The sequence below is a fragment of the Lissotriton helveticus genome, chromosome 1_1 (genome assembly GCF_964261635.1).
Source record: "Lissotriton helveticus chromosome 1_1, aLisHel1.1, whole genome shotgun sequence".
Taxonomy (NCBI): Eukaryota; Metazoa; Chordata; class Amphibia; order Caudata; family Salamandridae; genus Lissotriton; species Lissotriton helveticus.
Window position 1 is genome coordinate 1,769,136,147 of NC_136057.1, and position 22,954 is coordinate 1,769,159,100.

Consider the following 22,954-nt stretch of genomic DNA (forward strand, 5'->3'; position numbering starts at 1 on the left):
GTTGCAATCCTGCGAGACTCCATATTTGTTATTGAACATATGGGGAGGGAGGCATGAGTAAGGCCCCCAGCCCATTTTGGGCCAGGGGACCCCATCCCCGGGGCCAGTTATATTTAATTAAGGGGAGGAGGTGCTGCCCATGGAACCACATTTCCAGGACCAAAAAGGGGAGGAAGGGTCTGTGAAGGCCGAAGTGACCCCATTCCCTGGTTCAGATTTTTCAAAACGAGGGAGGGTTGCCACAAGCCCTCTCCTCTCCCGAGGCAGAATACAACTGCTCTCTCCGGACGCAGTCATCAATGACGTCATTTGAGATGTCATCAGTGATGTCATAGACAATGTCATAGAACATGTCATGAGTGATGTAATGTGTGCGTCATAAATAGTGCATGGTGGGGGCGCAAGCTACAGTTAGGTGTGCTAACTACAACTGGTGAATTTCTGTGTTTTTTTTTTGTTCAAAACGTTGTCACTGAAATATTCACCTAAATATATTGTCCCTGTAATCTTTGTTTTTTTAGTTAATTTCTAAGGTTTTTAAAAATCCTGGTTCGGAACTATAACATCCCTGCAACCTTGTTTTTTTCAGTGAGTTTCTACTTTTGTAATGCTATTTCTCAACTATAATGTCCCTGCAATCTTTGGTTATTTATGTGAATTCCTAGAAGTTTTTTTAACGTAAAATATTATTTAATTAAGGACGTGCATGGCAAGGGGTGGGCCACAGAGCCTGACCAGCCCATTGCATGCAGCCAACCCCAGGCTGTGTATGTCATTTAGCTGTGCACTGTTGGGGGGTTGGTCACAAGGCCTGGCCTGTGCTAGGCCCTGTGGCCTACCCCACACAAGCAACTAACATCACACTGCCTTGGGAACCATCGCCCGTGGCCCAGCCTTTAAAATACATTGGGAGAGGGATGCATAGCCCCCTACCGGGCCAATTTCAGCCCCAGGGACCCCATCTCCTAGGGCTCAGCCTTTAAAATATATTGGGAGGGGGCACCCCCCCCCCCTTCCTCCACTACCAGGCCAATTTCAGCCATAGGGACCCAATTACCCGGGCCCAGCTATGCACTAAATGGTGAGAGGAGCCCCCCTCCTTGAGCCATTAAAGAGCCTGGGGACCCCATCTCCCAGGGCCGGCTCCTGCAATGTCCCAGGGTACCCACCCCAGGACATAGCGATTTTCATGCCCACTCTGGTAGGGGCAGGGAAACCTGTGTTTGCTGTTGCTTGGTGGGAACAATTTCAAAGCTCCCGCCAAGCGAGAGCAAACATTAAAATGCTCCTGCCCGCTGGGAGAAGACTTTTCAACTGTTTGCCATAACAGATGAAAATATTGCTCCTGCCCACAGGGAGCATATTTTTTAGCTGCTCCCTGTGGGCAGGAGTAATGTCAGCTCCCTCTTGAGGCTTGGAGCCAGCTGGGGCCGCGGGGGCCGAGGGGCTACCCCTGCGACCTACAACAAGGAGATGGTGGGAGCCTTGGGCGGGTACCAGGGCACCCTCCCTTTATTGGCTGGGCCTGGGGGTTGGGTTCACAAGGATCAAAATCAACCCAGAAAGGGGTGCTGCATGGGATGGGGTCCCCGGGTTGGAACTCAGCCCGGAAAGGGGGCCATGCAGCCTGACTCCACTTTTACTAAATGGCCTGGCCCCGTTAGATGAGAAAACCCCAGGGCCGATATCAGCTTAGGGAGGGGGTCCATTTACAATATGGCCGGGAGACGGGGTCCCCCGAACCAAAAACAGCTCAGGGAGGGGGCTATATGCCCCCACCAATAATTACACTGGTGGGTCTTGGGGAATGGGGTCCCCGGGGAGAGGGACATATACCCCCTCACCCACAAAATGTACCAGGCCCTGGGGATGGTTTCCCTGGGCTGAAAGCGGTGCCGGGAGATGGGCTGCATGCCCCCTTCCTGGGTTGGCCACTTGGCTTGGCTGCAGGCCAGACCTTGTATCCAGCCCACCTCGTACTGCCATAGGCCATGCATGGCAGGGGGTTGACCACAGAGCCTGGCCGCTGTTTGCACCCGCAGTTGAATGTATGGTAATTAAATTAAAAAACTAGAAATTCACTGGAAAAAAAAGGTTACTAGGGCATTGTAGTTAGGAAATAGAAATAAAAAACATAGAAATTCACTGAAAAAAGCAAAGGTTACCTAAATGTCATAGTTAATAGATTGAATAAAAAAAATAATTAGAAATCCACTGAAAAAACAAAGGTTACAGGGGCGATACAGTTAGGTTCAGACTGTACACACACAAAACCACAGAAATTCAGCAGTTAGAGTTATATTTAGTAACTATCATTTTTGCCCTAAGGTAACTGCTAATTACCCCACTTATTATTGATAATGTCACTGCAACATTCCTGTAAAAATAGAATAAGAAAACTGTGCATGGCAGGGGCCTGAGTTATGGTTACTTTAGGGCATGAGTTATAGTTACTTGAGATAATTCAGACTAAAACTGCTGAATTTCTATGGTTTTGCATGTGGAAAATCTAAACTTAACTAAAACGTCCCTGTACCCTTTGTTTTTTTATTGAAAAAATATATATATATGTATATGTATGTGTGTGTATGTATATATAAATATATATATCAAAACAAAACCCTTTCAGGCATAGAGTGACGCATAAATTATGCAAAAAAGAAGGAGAGAACTCTGGGTAGGTCTCAGTTTAGGTGGAAAGCAGCTCCTGTTAGAGCACTCTCAACACCTTTCGCCATTTAAACAGCAAAGTCTTTAAGCATAGGACTAGTACAGTGCAGTCCTTGCCGAGCTGTCAAATAACAAAAGCCATTTATCACTCCAGGCACAATATTACAGCTTTGAATTGGTGTCGCTGGTGTTGAGAGTGCTCTAACAGGAGCTGCTTTCCACCTAAACTGAGACCTACCCAGAGTTCTCTCCTTCTTTTTTGCATAATTTATGCGTCACTCTATGCCTGAAAGGGTTTTGTTTTGACTTAATACTGGGTGCTCCCTTGTGTCTGGACAAAGCTATACCTCTCTGAAGAGCTCTAATTAGAGCGAAACACTGTGTCAGGGGTTGCTTTTAATCATTTCAGGTTGGCTTGAGTTGGTATTTTACCAATTCAAAGCTGTAATATTGTGCCTGGAGTGATAAATGGCTTTTGTTATTTGACAGCTCGGCAAGGACTGCACTGTACTAGTCCTATGCTTAAAGACTTTGCTGTTTAAATGGCGAAAGACTTTGTCATTCTCTATCTCGGCATGGATAGCACTGTCTAATCCTATGCTTAAAAACTTTGATAGAAAAACAGACATTTGAGGTGAGCAGATCTAGAGTGTCGCTGGTGTTGAGAGTGCTCTAACAGGAGCTGCTTTCCACCTAAACTGAGACCTACCCAGAGTTCTCTCCTTCTTTTTTGCATAATTTATGCGTCACTCTATGCCTGAAAGGGTTTTGTTTTGACTTAATACTGGGTGCTCCCTTGTGTCTGGACAAAGCTATACCTCTCTGAAGAGCTCTAATTAGAGCGAAACACTGTGTCAGGGGTTGCTTTTAATCATTTCAGGTTGGCTTGAGTTGGTATTTTACCAATTCAAAGCTGTAATATTGTGCCTGGAGTGATAAATGGCTTTTGTTATTTGACAGCTCGGCAAGGACTGCACTGTACTAGTCCTATGCTTAAAGACTTTGCTGTTTAAATGGCGAAAGACTTTGTCATTTTCTATCTCGGCATGGATAGCACTGTCTAATCCTATGCTTAAAAACTTTGATAGAAAAACAGACATTTGAGGTGAGCAGATCTAGAGTGTCGCTGGTGTTGAGAGTGCTCTAACAGGAGCTGCTTTCCACCTAAACTGAGACCTACCCAGAGTTCTCTCCTTCTTTTTTGCATAATTTATGCGTCACTCTATGCCTGAAAGGGTTTTGTTTTGACTTAATACTGGGTGCTCCCTTGTGTCTGGACAAAGCTATACCTCTCTGAAGAGCTCTAATTAGAGCGAAACACTGTGTCAGGGGTTGCTTTTAATCATTTCAGGTTGGCTTGAGTTACCAATTCAAAGCTGTAATATTGTGCCTGGAGTGATAAATGGCTTTTGTTATTTGACAGCTCGGCAAGGACTGCACTGTACTAGTCCTATGCTTAAAGACTTTGCTGTTTAAATGGCGAAAGACTTTGTCATTTTCTATCTCGGCATGGATAGCACTGTCTAATCCTATGCTTAAAAACTTTGATAGAAAAACAGACATTTGAGGTGAGCAGATCTAGAGTGTCGCTGGTGTTGAGAGTGCTCTAACAGCAGCTGCTTTCCACCTAAACTGAGACCTACCCAGAGTTCTCTCCTTCTTTTTTGCATAAATATATATATATATATATCATGCCTTGGTGCCTCGGAACATAAGGACGCCACTCCACTGGTGCAGGTTTACAAACCCATTTATTTTCAGAAGCTGCACATTATGTCCAGTTTCTTTAAGACTCCCCCGACGAGTTTCAAAGCTCCTGCTGGATTATAAATGACGGCTGTGGTTAATTCCGTCACGTTCTGCCTACGGCCCCATGAGGAAGAAGCAGGAGCTTTGAAACGCGTCGGGGGAGGCTTAAAGAAACTGGACATAATGTGCAGCTTCTGAAAATAAATGGGTTTGTAAACCTGCACCAGCGGAGTGTAGTCCTTATGTTCAGAGGCACCTTGGCATGATGTTTAACGCAGCTGCCTCAGCCGCGGAGGATGCACCACCTGGCAGGACTTACCGAAACGGGACAGTACTGCGGGGATCGCTCTGCCTGAAAACAGTGCTGGTGTTTCAAAATTGAGTTGCTGCACCGGTTGCCTGGAGCCCACTGGAGGGCTGTAAAATGAGCTTAAAGCTATTAATCATGGCACATAACGGACCCCACTGAAGGGCAAGAATCGAACTACAGCCCCCAGCATACCTCACTACAGAGAGTATGCAACTACTGGATTATAAATGACGGCTGTGGTTTATTCAGTCACATGCTGCCTATGGCCCCATGAGGAAGAAGCAGGAGCTTTGAAACGCATCGGGGGAGGCTTCAAGAAACCGGACATAATGTGCAGCTTCTGAAAATAAATGGGTTTGCAAACCTGCACCAGCGGAGTGGAGTCCTTATGTTCAGAGGCACCTTGGCATGATGTTTAACGTGGCGGCCTCAGCCGTGGAGGATGCACCCCCTGTCAGGACTTACCGAAACAGGACTGTACTGCGGGGATCGCTCTGCCTGAAAACAGCCTTGGTGTTTCAAAATTGAGTTGCTGCACCGGATGCCTGGAGCCCACTGGAGGGCCGTAAAATGAGCTTAAAGGCATGAATCATGGCACATAACGGACCACACTGAAGGGCAAGAATCGAACAACAGCCCCCAGCATACCTCACTGGAGAGAGTATGCAACTAATGGATTATAAATGACAGCTGTAGTTAATTTTGTCACGTGCTGCCTATGGCCCCATGAGGAAGAAGCAGGAGCTTTGAAACGCGTCGGGGAGGCTTAAAGAAACCGGACATAATGTGCAGCTTCTGAAAATAAATGAGTTTGTAAACCTGCACCAGCGGAGTGGCATCCTTATGTTTAGAGGCACCTTGGCATGATATATAGGTGCAGAGCAGGAATATCGACTGAGAAATATCGTGGGACATAAATATTGCCTCAAAAATATCGTGGGGAAGAAATGCAGACAACAAAAATATAGTTGACAAGAATATCGACTGACAGGTAAGTAATATCAATTACAAAAATGTTGTTGTAATAAATATCGTTTACAAAAGTATAGTTTACAAAAATATCGATTTATTAATAATGTTATGTATTTTAGTGTTTTAATGAGAATTGTTTGTCATTGTATTACACGTTTTAGAATTTTACTAGTTATTAATTTATTTTAAGTTTTATTCTGCGTTTTTAGTTCCGTAGCGTGTTGTGGGTTTATAGGGGAATAGGGGGGGAAGTAATTTAATTATATAGATTTAAATAATAATTTATAGTAGTTAATTTTGGGTTTTTTAAATTAGAATTTTGCGTTTTTAGTTCCACAGCAGGTTGTGGGTTTATAGGGGAATAGGGTGGGAAGTAATTTAATTATATTACATTTATTGAATAATTAACGTATTAATTGATTAATAATAATAGTTTTATAATTAGTTGTTAATTAATTTCAATTACTCAATTAATAATGAATTATGGTAATTGTTTAATTAATTTTAGGTGTGTTGTGGTGTTTATATGTGTGAATGGTGTGAAGGGTGGTAAGTAATTAATTTTTAATTGATCAATTATTACAATTTTGTTAATTAATTACCATGAATTAATTAGTAATTAGTAATTGTAATTGTGTCATTAATTTTAGGTGTGTGTTGTGGTGTTTATATGTGTAAATGGTGTGAAAAGTGGTAAGTAATTATTTTTTTATTGATTCATTAATAAATAATAATAAATTGATTTTCATTAATTAATTAGTAATTATTCAATTTAATTGTGTAATTAATTTTAGGTGTGTGTTGTGGATATTATAGTGTTAAATAATGTGTAAATAATTATTTTTAATTATCTTTGTTAATAATATATTTAAATGTATATATTAATTATGTTTTTTTAATTGTTTTGGGATCCAGGGCTTTCCCTACTGTTGCACTCACTGGAGTGGGAATAGTAATTTTTACCCCTCCGCTATCGAACGTTTTCCCTACTGTTGAAATCACTGGAGTGGGAATAGTAATTTTTACCCCTACGCTATCCAACGCTTTCACTTCAGTTGCACTAATTGGAATGGGAATAGTAATTTTTACCCCTCTTCTATGCAGCGCTTTCCCTACTGTTGCACTCACTGGAGTGGGAATAGTAATTTTTACCCCTAAGCTATCCAACGCTTTCCCTATTGTTGCACTCATTGGAGTGGGAATAGTAATTGTTACCCCTCCTCTATCCAGCGCTTTCCCTACTATTCCACTCATTGGAGTGGGGATAGTCATTTTTACCCCTATGCTATCCAACGTTTTCCCTTTTGTTGCACTCACTGGAGTGGGAATAGTAATTTTTACCCCTAAGCTATCCAACGCTTTCCCTATTGTTGCACTCATTGGAGTGGGAATAGTAATTTTTACCCCTCCTCTAGCCAGCGCTTTCCCTACTGTTCCACTCATTGGAGTGGGGATAGTCATTTTTACCCCTATGCTATCCAACGTTTTCCCTTTTGTTGCACTCACTGGAGTGGGAATAGTAAATTTTACACCTACGCTATCCAGCGCTTTCCCTACTGTTGCACTCACTGGAGTGGGAATAGTAATATCTACCCCCTAGCTATCCAATGTTTTAACTACTAATGTTTTTATTTTGTTATTAAATGTATGTATTTTTTTTAAATAGTTTAATGTGTTAATAAATATAGAATATTTTATTTTAAATTTATATATGTGTATATAAAATTTTTATATAATTAATTTTTTTAATAAATTAAATAAAGATAATAGTTAATAAAATGTATTTAAGTAAATATATGTATATGTACACATTTTTTGTGTTTGTATTTATTAAATTAAGTTTATTTGTTATAATTAGCTAAAATATATATTAACTTTAATTTATTTTGTTAATAATATTAATATTATTTAATTAACTTAAGTTATGTTATTTTTTAAAGCCGATATTTTTTACATCTATATTTTTTACATTAATATTTTTGAGTCGATATACTTTTAAGTGTAGAGAGTTGATAATTTTGCGATCAATATTTTCCGCTCTAATATCAACTCTTTAAACAAGGAGTCTGCCAAACCATGTCAGCAGAAACACTACGCGGTAGGGAGGCGGCCGCCGATGCTCTTTTCTCCAACTTGCCGAAAGTAATGGACAAGGGTGGGGTGGCTAAGACGATGCCCGTCATCAGTGAAAACACTAGTGAAAGCCAAATAGGAGGACTGCTGAAGTGCTTGGAAAAATGTATGCGCCAAGAAGTTACAAAATGGTGGGAACATAAGTCCTTATCCAAATATTTGGAGGAGGGGCGGGTTCCCAGGGGGCTTCGTATTTTATTAGCCCCGAGTTACGAGAGTCCAAACCTAGAAATGCTGAAGGAGTGGGGCCAAAGCAATCTGGAAGCATCGACCAATCTTGTCAAAATTCTAGTGAAATATGCAACAATTGATAGAGACAAGCTAATGAAAGAAATTGACAAAATCAATGAATTATTGGCAAAGTTTGAACCAAGTGATTTGATAACTAAATTACGCAAGGAGATACAAGAGAGGCTTACCAAGCAGGATAAAATCAAGGCTGGTAAGATTTATAAATGTGCGCGTGACAAGGAGGATTACGCGCAAGGGCGAATTTACACATTTACACGCAAATACAAAAATGCGAAAAAATCCAAGTTCAGTAAACAAAATCAACCGACTCCATCAACCAGCCAAATGGGAGCATCTGTATCCAATATTTAAGAACCAATGACGGATAATAGTGACATTGATTCTTTAACAAGTGGTTTATCATCAGATGAGGGAAGCTCCACAATAACGACATCAGTGGATAAATCAAGAGTGCTGGATTTGGGAGAGAAGGTGGATTTTTTAGTATCAGACTGATAACAAACATTTAGGCCACACAACCAACAGAAGAAAAAAAGTCAAGAAATAACAAAAGAAGGTGTGAGCGCCGCAAAAAGCGAAAAACCAAATATAAAACCCAAAAGGCAATATTGGCGCAAATAGCAATAAATGAGAATACAATTATAAATTTCTCAACAACAACTTTAACCGAGGTAGAAAACCAGCTTCTGATACTTGGTCTAACTTATTGCCCATTCTCGGATTTCAATTACACCAAAACCCGAGTAGACATCTTTTGTTATATACGTAAATTGAAGTTGCGTAAATTCTTTACTATCAAAGAATCAAACCGGCTTGGAACTCTCAGCAGCAGATACAAAAATGTATATCACTATGCATCAACTTGAACATAATACCACTATTGCGGATATGGAAGAACTGTCAACCCAACAAGAATTAAGGGCTGCATCAGTTATACAAATTGGGGCTCACACAAGTCCATTTAAGCCCAAATCAAACTTTATGCCAAACATGCCAAGGGACGCCATCGATATCTTCCACGATGTAATTGAGGAGGATCTTAAAAGGCTGCACCATAAGGTCAAACACAGAAGGAGATATAAAAGTGAATAGGAAAAGGAATATACATCCCTAATAAAGAAATTGAGCAATGACCACCAGATTATTGTCACCACTGCAGACAAAGGTGGTAACGTTGTAATATGGCCACAAAAGGAATATATTGCAGAAGCATTACATCAACTTGGTGATCCTTTTTGTTATGCGGAGACAACGTTAAAACAGTATAATTTGGCAAGAGATCAGCTCAAAAAACTGCTTTTCAAATGGAAAAGGGAGGGGATGATATCTACGCAAGAGCATTAATTTTTACATGTTGAAAACCCTGTTCTACCAAAGATATATCTTCTACCTAAGGTGCATAAACACATTTTTCCTGTTCCAGGGCACCCCATTATATCTGCAATTCAAGGTGTTGCTGAACATATCACTGAATATATTGACTATTTTTTACAGGACCTAGTAAAAAAGTTTGCCAACAAACATTAAGGATACCGGCGATTTCCTAAAGAAGATCAGAGATGTTCCATGGACCGAGGATTTGGTATTCATAGCGTTGGATTTCAAATCGCTTTATACAAGTATCGAACATGATACAGGCTTGAGGGCCCTGGAACATTTCTTAGGAAAAAGACCAATACAAGCTATAATCATAATGGTCTTGGAATTAACATCATGGTGCCTTAATAACAACTTTTTTATGTTTGGCAATGATATTTATCTGCAAAAGCGGGGTGTGGCGATGGGGGCCTGCTTCTCCCCCAGCTATGCGTGTTTACACGTAGGCTGGTGGGAGGAGCAGGTCCTCATCCACACACAATGCAGTTTTTAACAGCCATGTTTTAAAGTGGATGCGGTTTATTGATGATGTTTTTGTTTTATGGAAGGGTGATGTAAACAGTGCCAATGCTTTTGTTGCAGCAATTAATAACAATCAGGAAAATCTTAAATTTACATCCGTGATAAATAAGTATGAGGTGGACTTTTTGGATGTTAATATTTTTGCACATAGGGGGCATTTGGCAACTAAATTACATAGGAAAAGCACTGCTGGAAATAGCACCTTACATGCCAGCAGTGCTCCCCCTAGGCATGTCATCAATAATATTCCCTTTGGAGAACTGTTGAGGATGAAACGCATATGCAGCACGAAAGAAGATCTGGCATTCTTTACCTCTCCGCCACTAGAGAGATTTAGGCAGAGAGGGTACAAAGAGGGAATCTTGAACAGGCTGTAAATAAAATGAATGCTCGATCGCGAGAATCTCTGTCCGAGCACGAGGAATCTACCCGCACTGAAACAGAGGTTGTAGACCCTTCATTGGCTCCAAGATTTGTAACTACTTACAATCGCCAAGAAAGGAAAATGAGGTCCATTGTTACGCAAGGCTGGCCCATTTTGAAAACGGATACTGTTTTGGCCCCAAGACTACCGGATAGTCCAACGATCACATATAGGCAGGGACCTTCCATGAGATCGCAAATTAGTAGAAGCTTTCCTGAGTTGAGTAAAAAACAAATGTGGTTACTGTCCCGGCCGGGATTTGTACGGTGCTCCAGCTGCAGAGCATGCAGATTTGGAGTTAATACCACCCAATACTCCACTCCCTTGAGTCCAGAAATGTATAATATCAAGGGTTCTAACAACTGTAAGACTGAATATATCAGTCTATTTCCTGACATGTACCTGCGGCTTGAGACATGTTGGAAGTACGAAGCTGCAGGTACATGTCAGGATCCTTCAGCATCTGCATGCCATCATAAATAACGACGGTGCCTACCCAGTGGCTAGGCACTTCAAGTCAATGCACAACAATGACTTGCAGTGCCTCAAATACTTTGTTATAGCATCTGTCCCCAAGCCACGGAGGGGAGGAGATAGGGACAAGATATTGAGGAGATTAGAGTCACAAACAATTCTTGAACTAGACAGGAAATTTCCTAATGGGCTAAATACAACAGAGGATATGCACTACTTTCTATGAAAGCTAATTTTTTTTTAAATAGTTGGAGTTATACATAGCATCTTCGCAACTGCCTCCCTGCAGTTTAGATATGATATTCCTATTTTCTTTTTTCTCTTTTTTATAATTATTGTAGAACTATATTAATTAGTTTTTTGGGGGTAATCTATTCAAGATATATTTTTTGCACATAGATAGTATAACATAGATACTATAGCACAGAGATTCTTTACAAAATGAGTATTCATTTCTGTCCTTTCCCCTTTTTTTCAATGGCCAATATACGGGTTAGTTAGATCAATCATTGAATACATTTCTTTTTTGGCTCCGTTTTTTCCATATGCGACACAGTTTGGATTTATTAATGTTTAATATTGCATTTATACAGACAATTATTAGGGCAGATATACCACTTTCTGTGGAAATACTGACTATTGGCCATTCAATGAGCTTGGCTATACAAAGAATTTCTCTCTTTATATGCGTTATTTGCACATGCATGAGTATGATGGTTTACAATTTCTGGCGATATTTTGCACAAGAAATATTAGATTCTACATAGCACTTTATTGCATAATTTGCACTATTGTGATAAGAATTATCTATTTTGCACATATTTATTGCGTTGTTTGCACAAAAATATTCATGACAAGAGAGAGAAAATAGTTCAGCATTCATCAGTTTTCTGACTTTTATATTGAATTGGTTTTATCTGCATCTAGGTAATTTAACGTATAAACTGTATTCTATTTTCTAAAGCATGTGGTTTAAAGATTTAGAGTTTTTTTCAAATCTATGTGCATTTATGCAGCGATATTTTAAAATGTCGACGTAAATGATTTTATGTGGTTTTAATTTCACTGATTGTCATTTGTCGGCCGGCATTTAAAAGATTTGCTTAAAGTTTTTTTTTTGAATGCGCAAACAAACACCCAAAAAAACGAGAGAGGAAAAAAAAGAAGAAAGTGTAAAGGAAGTTGCTAATAGTACATATTCTATGTTTGTGATCACATGTGGTGTAGAAAAAGAAGAAAAAAACATATAAGAAAATGGTGAGCCTCTTTACTGACAATCTGTGAACAAGGACGGACGCCCGAAATGCGTCAGATTTGGCAGCTCCATGAAATAAAATTTGTGTGCCAGAAGCGTTGGATTCGCGTTGTCTTTGTACTCACCGTAAGGAGGTGCAGGGGACAGCATTTGGAGTATATATATATATATATATATAAATGATATATATATATCACTTGGAAAACATTCAAACCTGCGAGAGCAGCAGCCAGCGAAGGACCGGGGCAACTTGCAAAGCGGGGGCCTCTGTAGCGCACTCCTGGCACGCGCGCATAAATATCACCACAACCTCTTTCAAAAGAACGAGCAGAGGCCTCTTAGGGGAGACATGGAAGCATCTTTATTTGTTAGATGGCGGATGCATTTCGGCCTTTCCGGCTCTCGTCAGCGCCATATACTTTTCAGGGTGCTTGACTAAAACATCAAAATCCCTCCTGCTGGTCACCAATAGTGAGTGTCTGCTCCGCCCCTCCAGTGTCAGCTCACCTAACCCAGTCCGTGATGTTGTGATGGACTGCAGTTCCCAGGATGCATTTCTCTCCCAGGTAAGTGGTGCCGGGCGTTTGATCAGCTCTAGTCCCAAAGTGGATTAGCGGACTGCAGGGCTAGATGTTTGTGATGCCGGTATCCTGCAGAGTAGAATGACAAAGTGCCTCCTCGGGTCCCCATAACCGCTTCAGCCGCCAAACTCAGGATTCAGTGGAGCGGGGGCAGGTATGACATGCAACCCGCCCAGCTTCGAAGTAGAATACTTCAATGAAACCGCCTAGGTTTCGGAAATGCTCACTGTTGGTAGACCCCTCTGGTTAATGGCTGACCGAGAGCCTGACTAATGAAGCCATTGACAATGATAAGTGATAGGAAATTTGGATTTCTTTGGGCACAGCTTTGACATACGGACCAGTAGATGGAGGTTATTGCTCTCTCACCTGCACCTCTCTGAGGACAGAAATGTTGACTTGTGCCAGGTGTACCAATGCCAAGATGACCCCACCCAATTCCTTTTCTCACTTCCCCCCCAGGTAAACTGGTGGGCTTTCAGCCACCTTAGGTTGAAGATTAGGATGTTTACCACTCGTCTGACTTTTTAAGGGGAGTCAGAAAGCCCACCAGACAATCAGGAGAAAAAATGAGAAATAGAATATTGTGTGGGGGTTTCACCTAGGCACTGCACAGCACCCCCACCCCAAGCACCAGAGGATTTCTGCCACCTGGGGAGACTGACTAGGTGGGGTTTAACCCACTCTCTGCCAGCCCATGTTCCAAAACTATGATAAAAAGCATCCAAAGTTTCTCTTGCTTGGCATGAAGATCCTACATGCCCAAGGGGCAGAAAGGCTGTTGTGGATTTTAGGGCATGATTTGCGGCCTGATTCCAGTAAATACATTAAAACAAATTAATCATAGAAATCACCCCCAGCACTCATTGGGCTTCTGCTCTCCAGGCCTTTGGAAAGATTGGGGGTTGACCTCCACAGTGCACCATCCTGGGGGCAGAGAGACTGTTTGGGCCTTCAGATGGTTGAGGTAAAGCCCGATGTCAGGGTGGACATTCCCCACTCCATTAATTTAAATCATTGGTACCTATCGGGCAGTCTACTCTCAAGAGAGGGCAGACTGTGGGTAACCGCTAATCTTCCAATGATTGTTTGACCTTTAGAGTTTAGGAGAATATCCCAATGTCCGGGCAAGCTGCCCCCACCCATTATTTTGTTTAAACTAAAACTCTCAGGAGACCAGTTGGCTTTCTGCCCCTTATCCAATGAGATGCTGAAAGTCTATGAATAGAAAAGAAGGCACTTTTGAAGCAGTGCAGACATTCTATGAGTGTGAATGCAGGCCTCTCTGTACAAAGCACAGATATAAACTAGATTAAACTGCAGACTTTCTCTGAAACCTAGCACAATAATGCAAGCAGCTCAATTCAGTTTCGGTCATCGGGGATTGTTTATGAGCTGCTTGCACTAACCTCCTAAGTCATGTCCTCCAATGAGCCACCAGTCAGCTGCAGCAGAAAGTGTTTTGTTTTTGTCTGGCCTCCATAATCCCATAGCTACAGAAGGTATTTGGGTTTGTTCCAAAACATGTCATTAAAAAGAAAGTTCCAATATGCTTGGTACCTCAGTGAAACAGAAGGGTAGCACTGAGTAGTGATTCAACTTTGGTTGTAAAAGTGTTATTCACGTCTTTCTTGGGCACATATGAGAACTGTTCTCATATTATTTTTGATTGGTCTAGGACTTACTTTGCTTGTGGCCTGTAGCCAATAAGGAAACTGAGCTATTGTCATTAAAGTAGGCAATAGACTGTTTTTATTTGTCTCATCATGTGTATCAGATCTCATTCAAGTCTTTAGGTGTTGAAGGTGTTAGGTTTGCCTTATGTAGTATATTTAGACTTCTGCAAACACCCTTAAAACAGGGGGTTATACCTTGCCTGGGAAACCTCGTTATTTTCTGGTTCCCTTCTCTATGCTATTGCGTCATCTGTACTAGTGTGATAGACACGAATCATGCTATGCAGCTCTTATATACACTTACCTGTATATGCATCTCTGTCTTTGTCCAAAGTGCTGAACTGTTTGTCGTTGTGCCAGGAAAGGGAGTCACCAGCATTGCCGCGGTAGTTGCCCAGTCGCAGTCTGTAGAAGTCGCTTTCTGGTTCCACTGAGAAGTTGTCGTATTCTGCAAACACCTGCCGTCCCTGCCAGTCCTCCATCAAAATCAGCAGCTTGTAGCTCTCTTGGTTGGTTAGCCAGTATAAGTTTTCCAGCCCTAGCCAGTATTCGCCATCCATGTTACCAAAACCTTGCTGCGAGAAAGAGATATAGGTTGAATGACTTAGGCCATCATGTACAAAAATTCCAGTTAAGAAAACTGCTCCATATGACGAATCACTATTTACAATTTCTAAAATGGAATATGCTTGATTTTATGAATTGTAGCCTTTCCGAAGGTAACATTGCTTTGTATAAGACGCCCTTGGTATTTTCTTAACTTATATCTAAAAGAAATTCCAACACAATCATTAAGAAGGTTGTCTTGTGTTTCTAAATATACCTGCATATGAAAGCGTTTTGGGTTGGTGTCCTGGGTACACTCACCTCCTCCTCCAGTAATCTATTCCAATGCAATCGGAAGTTTTTCCTTGGCATCACCAACTCTAGTGTGGTTCAATACGTTTGCTTATGTCATTTATTAAATGAGCTTTAATAATTAGTCATGGTGCAATAGGATAGCATTCGTTACCCTGAAAACTATCCTAACATACCAACTCCTTTTATTATTTGTATGCCCAATAGTCTTTTTCCAGCCCTGCACCTTCGTTCAAGAACCGTTCTGAACTAAATCTCTAAATGGCTGGTTAATGGATACAAACATCAAGACAGATGGTTCAGTAACATGTGCCCTTACAAATAACAGACAGTGCATAGATGTTCAAGGTTCAGCCCGGTTGCCAGTACCTCAAATGTACACAATACAGTTTGAGAGCAAAGCTCTTATCTCCATTTTTAGGTCTTGCTGCAAACAGCTTAGTTTTTGGGGGAGACCTTATGTGCCAATCCCTTTAAAAAGATACACCCAAGAAGTAGTACAGAGAGAGGGGCAATTAAGTCTACCCACTTCAGTCATAGGTTTTCGTACATTTTCATGGTTTGCCAGGTCGTTTGTCGATACAGGCTATGACTTTTTGTGGATGTCTACATTATCCTATTTGTGTTTCAACTGGGTTTTGGTTATGGACTGAAGTAGTCAATTTGCAAGCAATATAAAGTGTAGCCTGTAATTCAGAGTCAGGGTAAGTTATATTTGATGTATTTGCCTCGCTGACATAATGACATTTTAGTTGCTGGGTTTTGTGTTTTGTTTTTAGGAAATTATATACCTCACTGACATAATGACATTTTAGTTGCTGGGATCTGGGTTTTGTGTTTAGGAAATTATATGCCTCACTGACAAAAAGACATTTTCATCACTGGTTTCTGGATTTGTTTCGGAAGTGATCCTATTTTGTAGACTTTATAAATCTCTTCAGCAGAATGAATGACATCTGGACACCTTATTACCCGACAAAAGAGAAGTTACTTCTATTCTCACTCTCACAATACATTCCAAAGAACAGACTATCTGTTAGCCAACAACATTATCACCCCTAACTTTTCCAACCCCCAAACAGAACATATAACAATCTCTGACCATGCCTGCACAACAATATATGTTAATATATCTAAATCTCCCTGTGGCATAAAAAATCTGGAGAATGAATGAGGAGAATCTACAAGATCAGATCTCTGAGGCATATGTAATAAGCAGAATTCCCAATTTCTTCAAAGAAATCATGTCACCGAACATAGCTCTAAAACCCTATAGAGTGCTATGAAGGCTACAATTAAGAGTGACATGATAAGCAGTATGGAAAATAAGAAAGGAACCATAAATAGCAAACTAGATGACATAGATAAAGAGATTAAGACACTCAAACAACAACTAACAAATATCAACCATAAAAACATCCTAGACAAATTAAAGACTCTCAAATACAACTACAAAAAAAGTATTAGTGAGAGAGCTCGCTGATGGGTTGACAGTTTAAAAGCAAAGAAACAGTGGGAATTCAAAACAGCAAAACTCTGGCACGTTACCTCAAATCACCTGACTCAATAAATATAAATAGACAACTTTACCTCACTGGGCAGATGACCTCAAAATATATAAACCTTTAAACACCAATAACACAAACAGTAACAGAAGAAGTGTGAGGATGCCTGTATCATACTAAACCTTCAACCCCCAACCACCCGTCAGGGGCCCATGGAAATACATAACCAAATAAATGTTACCTGTATTAATCCAGTGCAAATTCTATACTGCCCATAGGTCGTTTTGGACCTCTGACAAATTATTGAAATCCAGTATTTTACAATCATATATTTGCTGGAATTGCAATGAAGTTAAAGGAGACCTAAAACATAGCATCTGCTATAAATCAGTAAACTCTTTCTTTCTGGTTTGACATTGGACATACAGTTAACAAGATATTCCAAACTTGTATACAACTTAACCAAACTATATTTACACTAGCCCCCTGGGTGATCACTACCATCTCCTCCTATCAACATTTCACAATTCCTTTTGGATATTTTATTAATACTAGGGGTTAAAATAATCCTCTGTGAATGGAAAACTTACTTCAACATGTTGTATCACATATGGTGAACGTGGGCCTACTTTTTTAGAAGTTCTGACAATATTATGTATCGAAAACTTTAGAACAAAGACTCTCCAACTGTGGTAGAAATTAAACTTATACATAGAAAAAATAAAACTGCAGAGATACTTGACGATTACAACCTACCTTTACCGCAGAGATATACACCAGGCCACAACACAAACAGCTTTCACACAATAAGTAGTTGATGATACAGATCCCTGTATTTACATCAATCGATAATATATGATGTAAAACATTAAGGGCCAGATGTAGGTAGGCTTTTACCGGGTGGTAACGGCCGAATTCGGCCGTTACCACCCGGTAAAAGCAATTTGACATGTAGGTCCCTGTAATTTACAGACTCGGTAAATTTACCGGTAGGTAAATTTACCGAGTATGTAAAATACCGAGTCGGTATCATTACTGATTCCGGACAATTGGTATGTAGGTGGGACTCTTCTGAGTCCCACAAGCAGTACCACATCGGTATTTTACCATCAAATACTACTTGATGGTAAAATACCGTTTCTGGTGTGCATGCACATGTGTGCATGCACACCTATGCCATATGACAGGCAGACCTGCCCTTAGGGCAGGTATGCCTGCCACATGGCACCCGAGCCTCTTTTGGGGGTGCCAGAGGGTGTCAAAGTGACACCCCCTGCACCCTTGTGACAGTCGGTATTTTCCGATGTGGTAAATACCGAACGGTATATGCCCAATCAATCCTATGGGCTTCAAAGCCCATAGGAATGCATGGTCATTAACTGGTCGGTATTTACCACATCGGAAATTACCGACTGTTTCCGATTCGGTAATTGCACATCTGCAATTACCTACATCTCGGTATTTTTATTTTCCGACCTCTTAAATACCGAGTTGGTGTGACTCGGTATTTAAGAGGTCGGTAAATAAAAATTACCTACATCTGGCCCTAAATGAGCAGAATACCTACCCCCTTCTTGTGATCACCTCTCCTCTGCCTCTCAGTTCTCTGTCGGTCTCAAGGCCCCTTCCTACTGCCTTGATTTTCTTTCCTTATGACAAGTTGCACTTTATAATGACATTGTTATCCCAAATACTCATCAAGCCTATTGGGATTACGCAAATACTAATTACTTACCTACTACTATCAATATACCAAACATAAATACCATCACAATCCATGATTGCTTCTCTTACATTGTTATATTGTATTATTATAAAACCAATAAAAGTATTTGAAATAGAAAGCCTAAGATTGTTCACTAATCATAATCGCATTTTCATTTGTTTTACTTTGATGTCGTGATAACCTGTTTTTGGACATACAGCTTTCTAGTTTACCAAAAAAGACACGTGCACACATTGTCTTTCTAACAAATGCACCACAAATACTGGCCCATTGTTAGAAGTATATACTATGCAGTATTTTCCTATTTACATCGTTCCAGTTCACCATTTAGAAAGCAAACGTCAATCACTTTTCTTTAAGAGTACCGCTTACCTCTGCTAATTCAGTTTATTCAACAAAGGAACCCTGCCTTCAGCTTTTATATTGTTGGAACTCAAGGGGTTGCTTTATCGTGGTATTTTCTTTGTAGACCAACTCGGAGCAGCAAACACAAAGTCAGCAACTTTTACCAAACACTTCCCCTAACAAAAATCCATACCTATTGGCTTTCCCAATGAATGTTTAAACAAGCATTGGCATAGCCAATAGGTCTCGCCTTTGAGACCTGTAAGTGTTTAGCCAGAGATATTGGCAATGTTTTTAAGGTATGTTGTAGAGCAATGTAGCTGCTGTGTTCAATACTGTAAATTTTGTGTGCAAGTTGTGTTTAGTGTAGTGAAGTTAGTGCTGTGGTATGGTGTGGAATGTAGTGGTGAGTTGTGATATGATGTTATGTTATGTTATGTTATTTTAATTTATACAGCGCACAGCTACTCGGAAGTGTCCCGGTGCTATCAGCAAAAAAGGCAGGAGAAGCTCAGATACCAAATTAGAAAAGAAAGGTTTTTAGGGCTTTCCTGAACAGAAGAGGGTCAGGAGTGGCTTTCAAGGCCAAGGGCAGCTCATTCCAGACCAGACAAGCCTTGCGGACAAAGGAGTTCCCCCCAATCGCTGGCGCTTAAACTTCGGCGTCTGCATTAGCAGCAGAGAAGAAGAACGCAGCTGTCTCACTGGGGTGTAAAAGGCGAGTCTCTTCTGCAAATAACTGGGACCAAGACCGTAAAGGGCCCGTTGCACGATAGAAAGCATTTTAAATACCAGGCGAATTTCAACCCGAAGCCTATGCAATGACCGTAGAAGAGCCCGGGCACTGTGCCTGGAAGACAGCCCCCCTAGAAGTCTGGCGGCCGAATTTTGGACCACTTGCAGTTTCTTCACAAGATAGCCTGGGCTGCCGACAAGGAGGGCGTTGGCATAATCCAAGCGAGAAAGAATCAGTGCACGAACAACCGTCTCTCTAGCCGAGTTCGGCAGGAAGGGCAGAAACTTTCTCAAACTTTTCAGCACACCAAAGCAGGTGCCAGACAGTTTTTTTACATGTGTCCCGAAATTCAGGTTCTCATCGAACCAGACGCCAAGGTTTTTTTGGCCGCACCCTTATTCTCAGGTGGACAGGGAAAACCGGGCGGCCAAAATCTCTCTCTGAAGTCTGGAGCAAAAGAGCCGAACAGCAGAACTTCAGACTTTCCCTCATTACATTTGAGCTGCGCATTGGCCAGCCAGTGAAAGACCGAAGACAAGCACTGATGGGGTCTCTTGACCGAGTCCTCCTCCTTGCTCCAGGTGAACAACAGCTGGGTATCATTGCCGTAGGCCATCACCTTAGCCCCCAGAGACTCCGTCAAGAAAATCAGTGGAGTCACGTAGATGTTAAATAACAGCGGGCTAAGTGATGACCCCTGTGGCACCCCAGTGGAGAACCTCATGGGCACAGAGGCACATGGAGGAAGCTAAACCTGTTGCGATCTTCCCTCCAAAAAAGAGTTGATCCATTGTAAAGCCAACCCCGAAATTCTTATCTCAGAAAGGCGATCTAGGAGCATGGCATGAGGCACCGTGTTGAACGCCGCCGAGAGATCAAGCATGACCAATGCTGCTCTCCCGCCGGCATCAAGACACTCCCGAATCGATTCAGTAACCTCAAGCAGAGCGGACTCCGTGCTATACGAGGCACGGAAGCCAGACATGATGTGTGTTGGTGGTATGTATGTGTGTAGTGTTTTTGCTTCTGTGTATGTTGGTGGTATATGTGAGTTTACACCCCTCCAAAAGACAATTGTAATGATATTAATTATGTGCCTAGTGTGATGCAGTTAATGTCCTTTGTAAGCTTTTTAAAATCAAATAGATTGATTTGTTAGTTGTGTGTTATTTATCGATATGGCTATGTAAAGGCTTTTGAGCTGGGAAATGAAGGTTCGAGCCTCGGGGTCGCTTCCACATCCTGTGTTTCTTGGCAAATCACTTAATCTCCCTGTGCCTACCAAAACAAAATGAATGTGTCCTTGTGAAACGTAATCAGTGCACATATAAAGCGCATGAATACCTTAACTCCTTCCGTGCTCATGACGAGCCGAGCTCGCCATGAGTCACAGTGGAGCTGTGCTCATGATGAGCTGGGCTTGTCATAACAGGCGCGGTCCGCCCACACGCGATTGATTCCTCGCCTGTGTGGGAGAATTAATCAGTGAGCCCAGCTCGTCATGAGCACAGCTCCACTGTGACTCATGACGAACTGGGTTGGTCACAAGCACCGTGGCGCCGTGGACCCCACAGTCCCCCCCCCCCCGCACCTTGGGGGAATTACCCCTGCAGCGAAGGTGTTAAGAAAGTATCCCTAACCACTAGATTTCAGAATATTACGTTTAATAATTTGCACAGGGTATAGCTTATACCATACAAGATCGGGCGAATGTACCCATGATACCATCGGCCTGCCCTAAGAGCAGAAGCGAAACTGCCAGCTTGCAACATATGCTTGGGAGCTGCCCCGTACTGCACATTGTTGAGAAAACAGGGCGCGATAAACTACGTCATATTACAGGGAGGACGGCATAGGAGCATCGAGAGGTGCCTGCAGGGTATACACAAACCAGCCAAGACATATAAGGTGGCTACGTAGTTCGCTGAAATAAGTGAACATTAAGTGGCTGAAGAATAAGTAATACTGTCGCCACAAGAGAAAATGTAAACTGTACAAATATGAAAGTTCCAATAAAGTTATTTATAAAAAAAAAAAATCACTATCCGCCCTAAACGTGTCCCTTTTGACTCAAGATTCCGCCGGGGAAGGGAGGTAGTTCAAAGGTCTGCCGAAGGTAAGATATGAAACTCGTCCAGTGATGCAGGCTACCACTTACCGGAAGAATGCTACACAAATGCCTTCGATCGACTGCTGTCCCCGAGAAGAAGAATATTGGAGTGGATGCTGCGAACCCCGTGCATTAGGTGCCCTTCGAGGATCACGGGCATAACACCAAATGTTAGAAAGATAAGGCTGTTTGCACAAATATACACCTGTGGTGGATGTGGCATAGCAGTGTATTTCTCTTGCGTGTGCTAGTACAGATTTCCAACATGCTTGTCCGGATTAACAAACAGGCGCGAGGTGAAAATTTGAACGCACCCATTGTGTGTGTTCCTTCCCGCATGCAAGGCCGGTTTATATTTTGCTGCATTTACCTGGCGAAGAGTTGTGTGTTCAGCCCAATGTCAACAGCAGTCCCCGAATGGTACTTATCATTGTTTCTTAACTAGGAAGCTCAGGGCAGTCTGATATGATTTTGAAGGAAGCCTGACGTCTGATGCTCGCAAGTGAACAACCCCGTACCGAGGGAACACTGAGAGACGTTCAGAGCAAGCAGTGTGTGCCCGGCGGGAAAATGTACTTTGCTCAGATTGTTCCTCAATGTTCTAAACATTATTTGCACTTCATAAACAATGGAGGCGGAGATGGTGTCTTGCTGCTGTCTGCCTCTGAGTGCCTTGTGGGAGCAAATGGTGAAAGTCTGCAAATGCATGGGACACGCTCTGTCGGTGAGTCACTTTCCGACGGCAGAGCCTGCTGCTGACAGCACAAGGAAGCTGAGCACCATGGATATAACTCTGCTTGAAGAAGAGTACCTCTGCATAAACCATCGAGTGAGACTCGCACCGTGTTTCACTTGCGGGAGCAACCAGGGGCACCATCTGTTTTCAAAATAATTACAAACAGATGGTGCCAAAGCTCTCTCCTGCAAGGGAAATGCTGGGAGTGGTGCGTGTGTGAGTGCACTGCACTCGTGCTTGTGGCACGCCGCTGCTCGCTCCCGCAAGGTGGATGCCGACACAAGCATGAATGCAGTGCTTGAAAAGTGAAGACCGATGGCTGAAGGCACATGTGCGCTGCCTAGGCGAGACCTAAAAAGGGAGACCTATTGGTTTTGCTAGATCTCGTTCAGATATACAAACTCTTTGGAATCTGAGCCTACCTGGGATCACTGTGTATTTTATAACACACATCTACCATTCTTTTCGCCTAGTAGCACTGACTTTAGATGTATGGGTTCCAGAGTGTCACATGGCTCTAATGTGTCTTTTTTTTTTAAAGCA

General features: G+C 41.8%; 1 protein-coding gene across 1 annotated transcript in view; it reads right to left on the reverse strand.

Annotated features, from left to right (window-relative positions):
• The window catches only part of ANGPTL6 (angiopoietin like 6), a 206,589-nt gene that overhangs the window by 58,700 nt on the left and 124,935 nt on the right, over nt 1-22,954 (reverse strand). Inside the window, exon 5 of the mRNA XM_078640069.1 lies at nt 14,700-14,970. Within this exon, the coding sequence (XP_078496195.1) occupies nt 14,700-14,970 (271 nt within the window). The remainder of the gene's footprint in view (nt 1-14,699; nt 14,971-22,954) is intronic.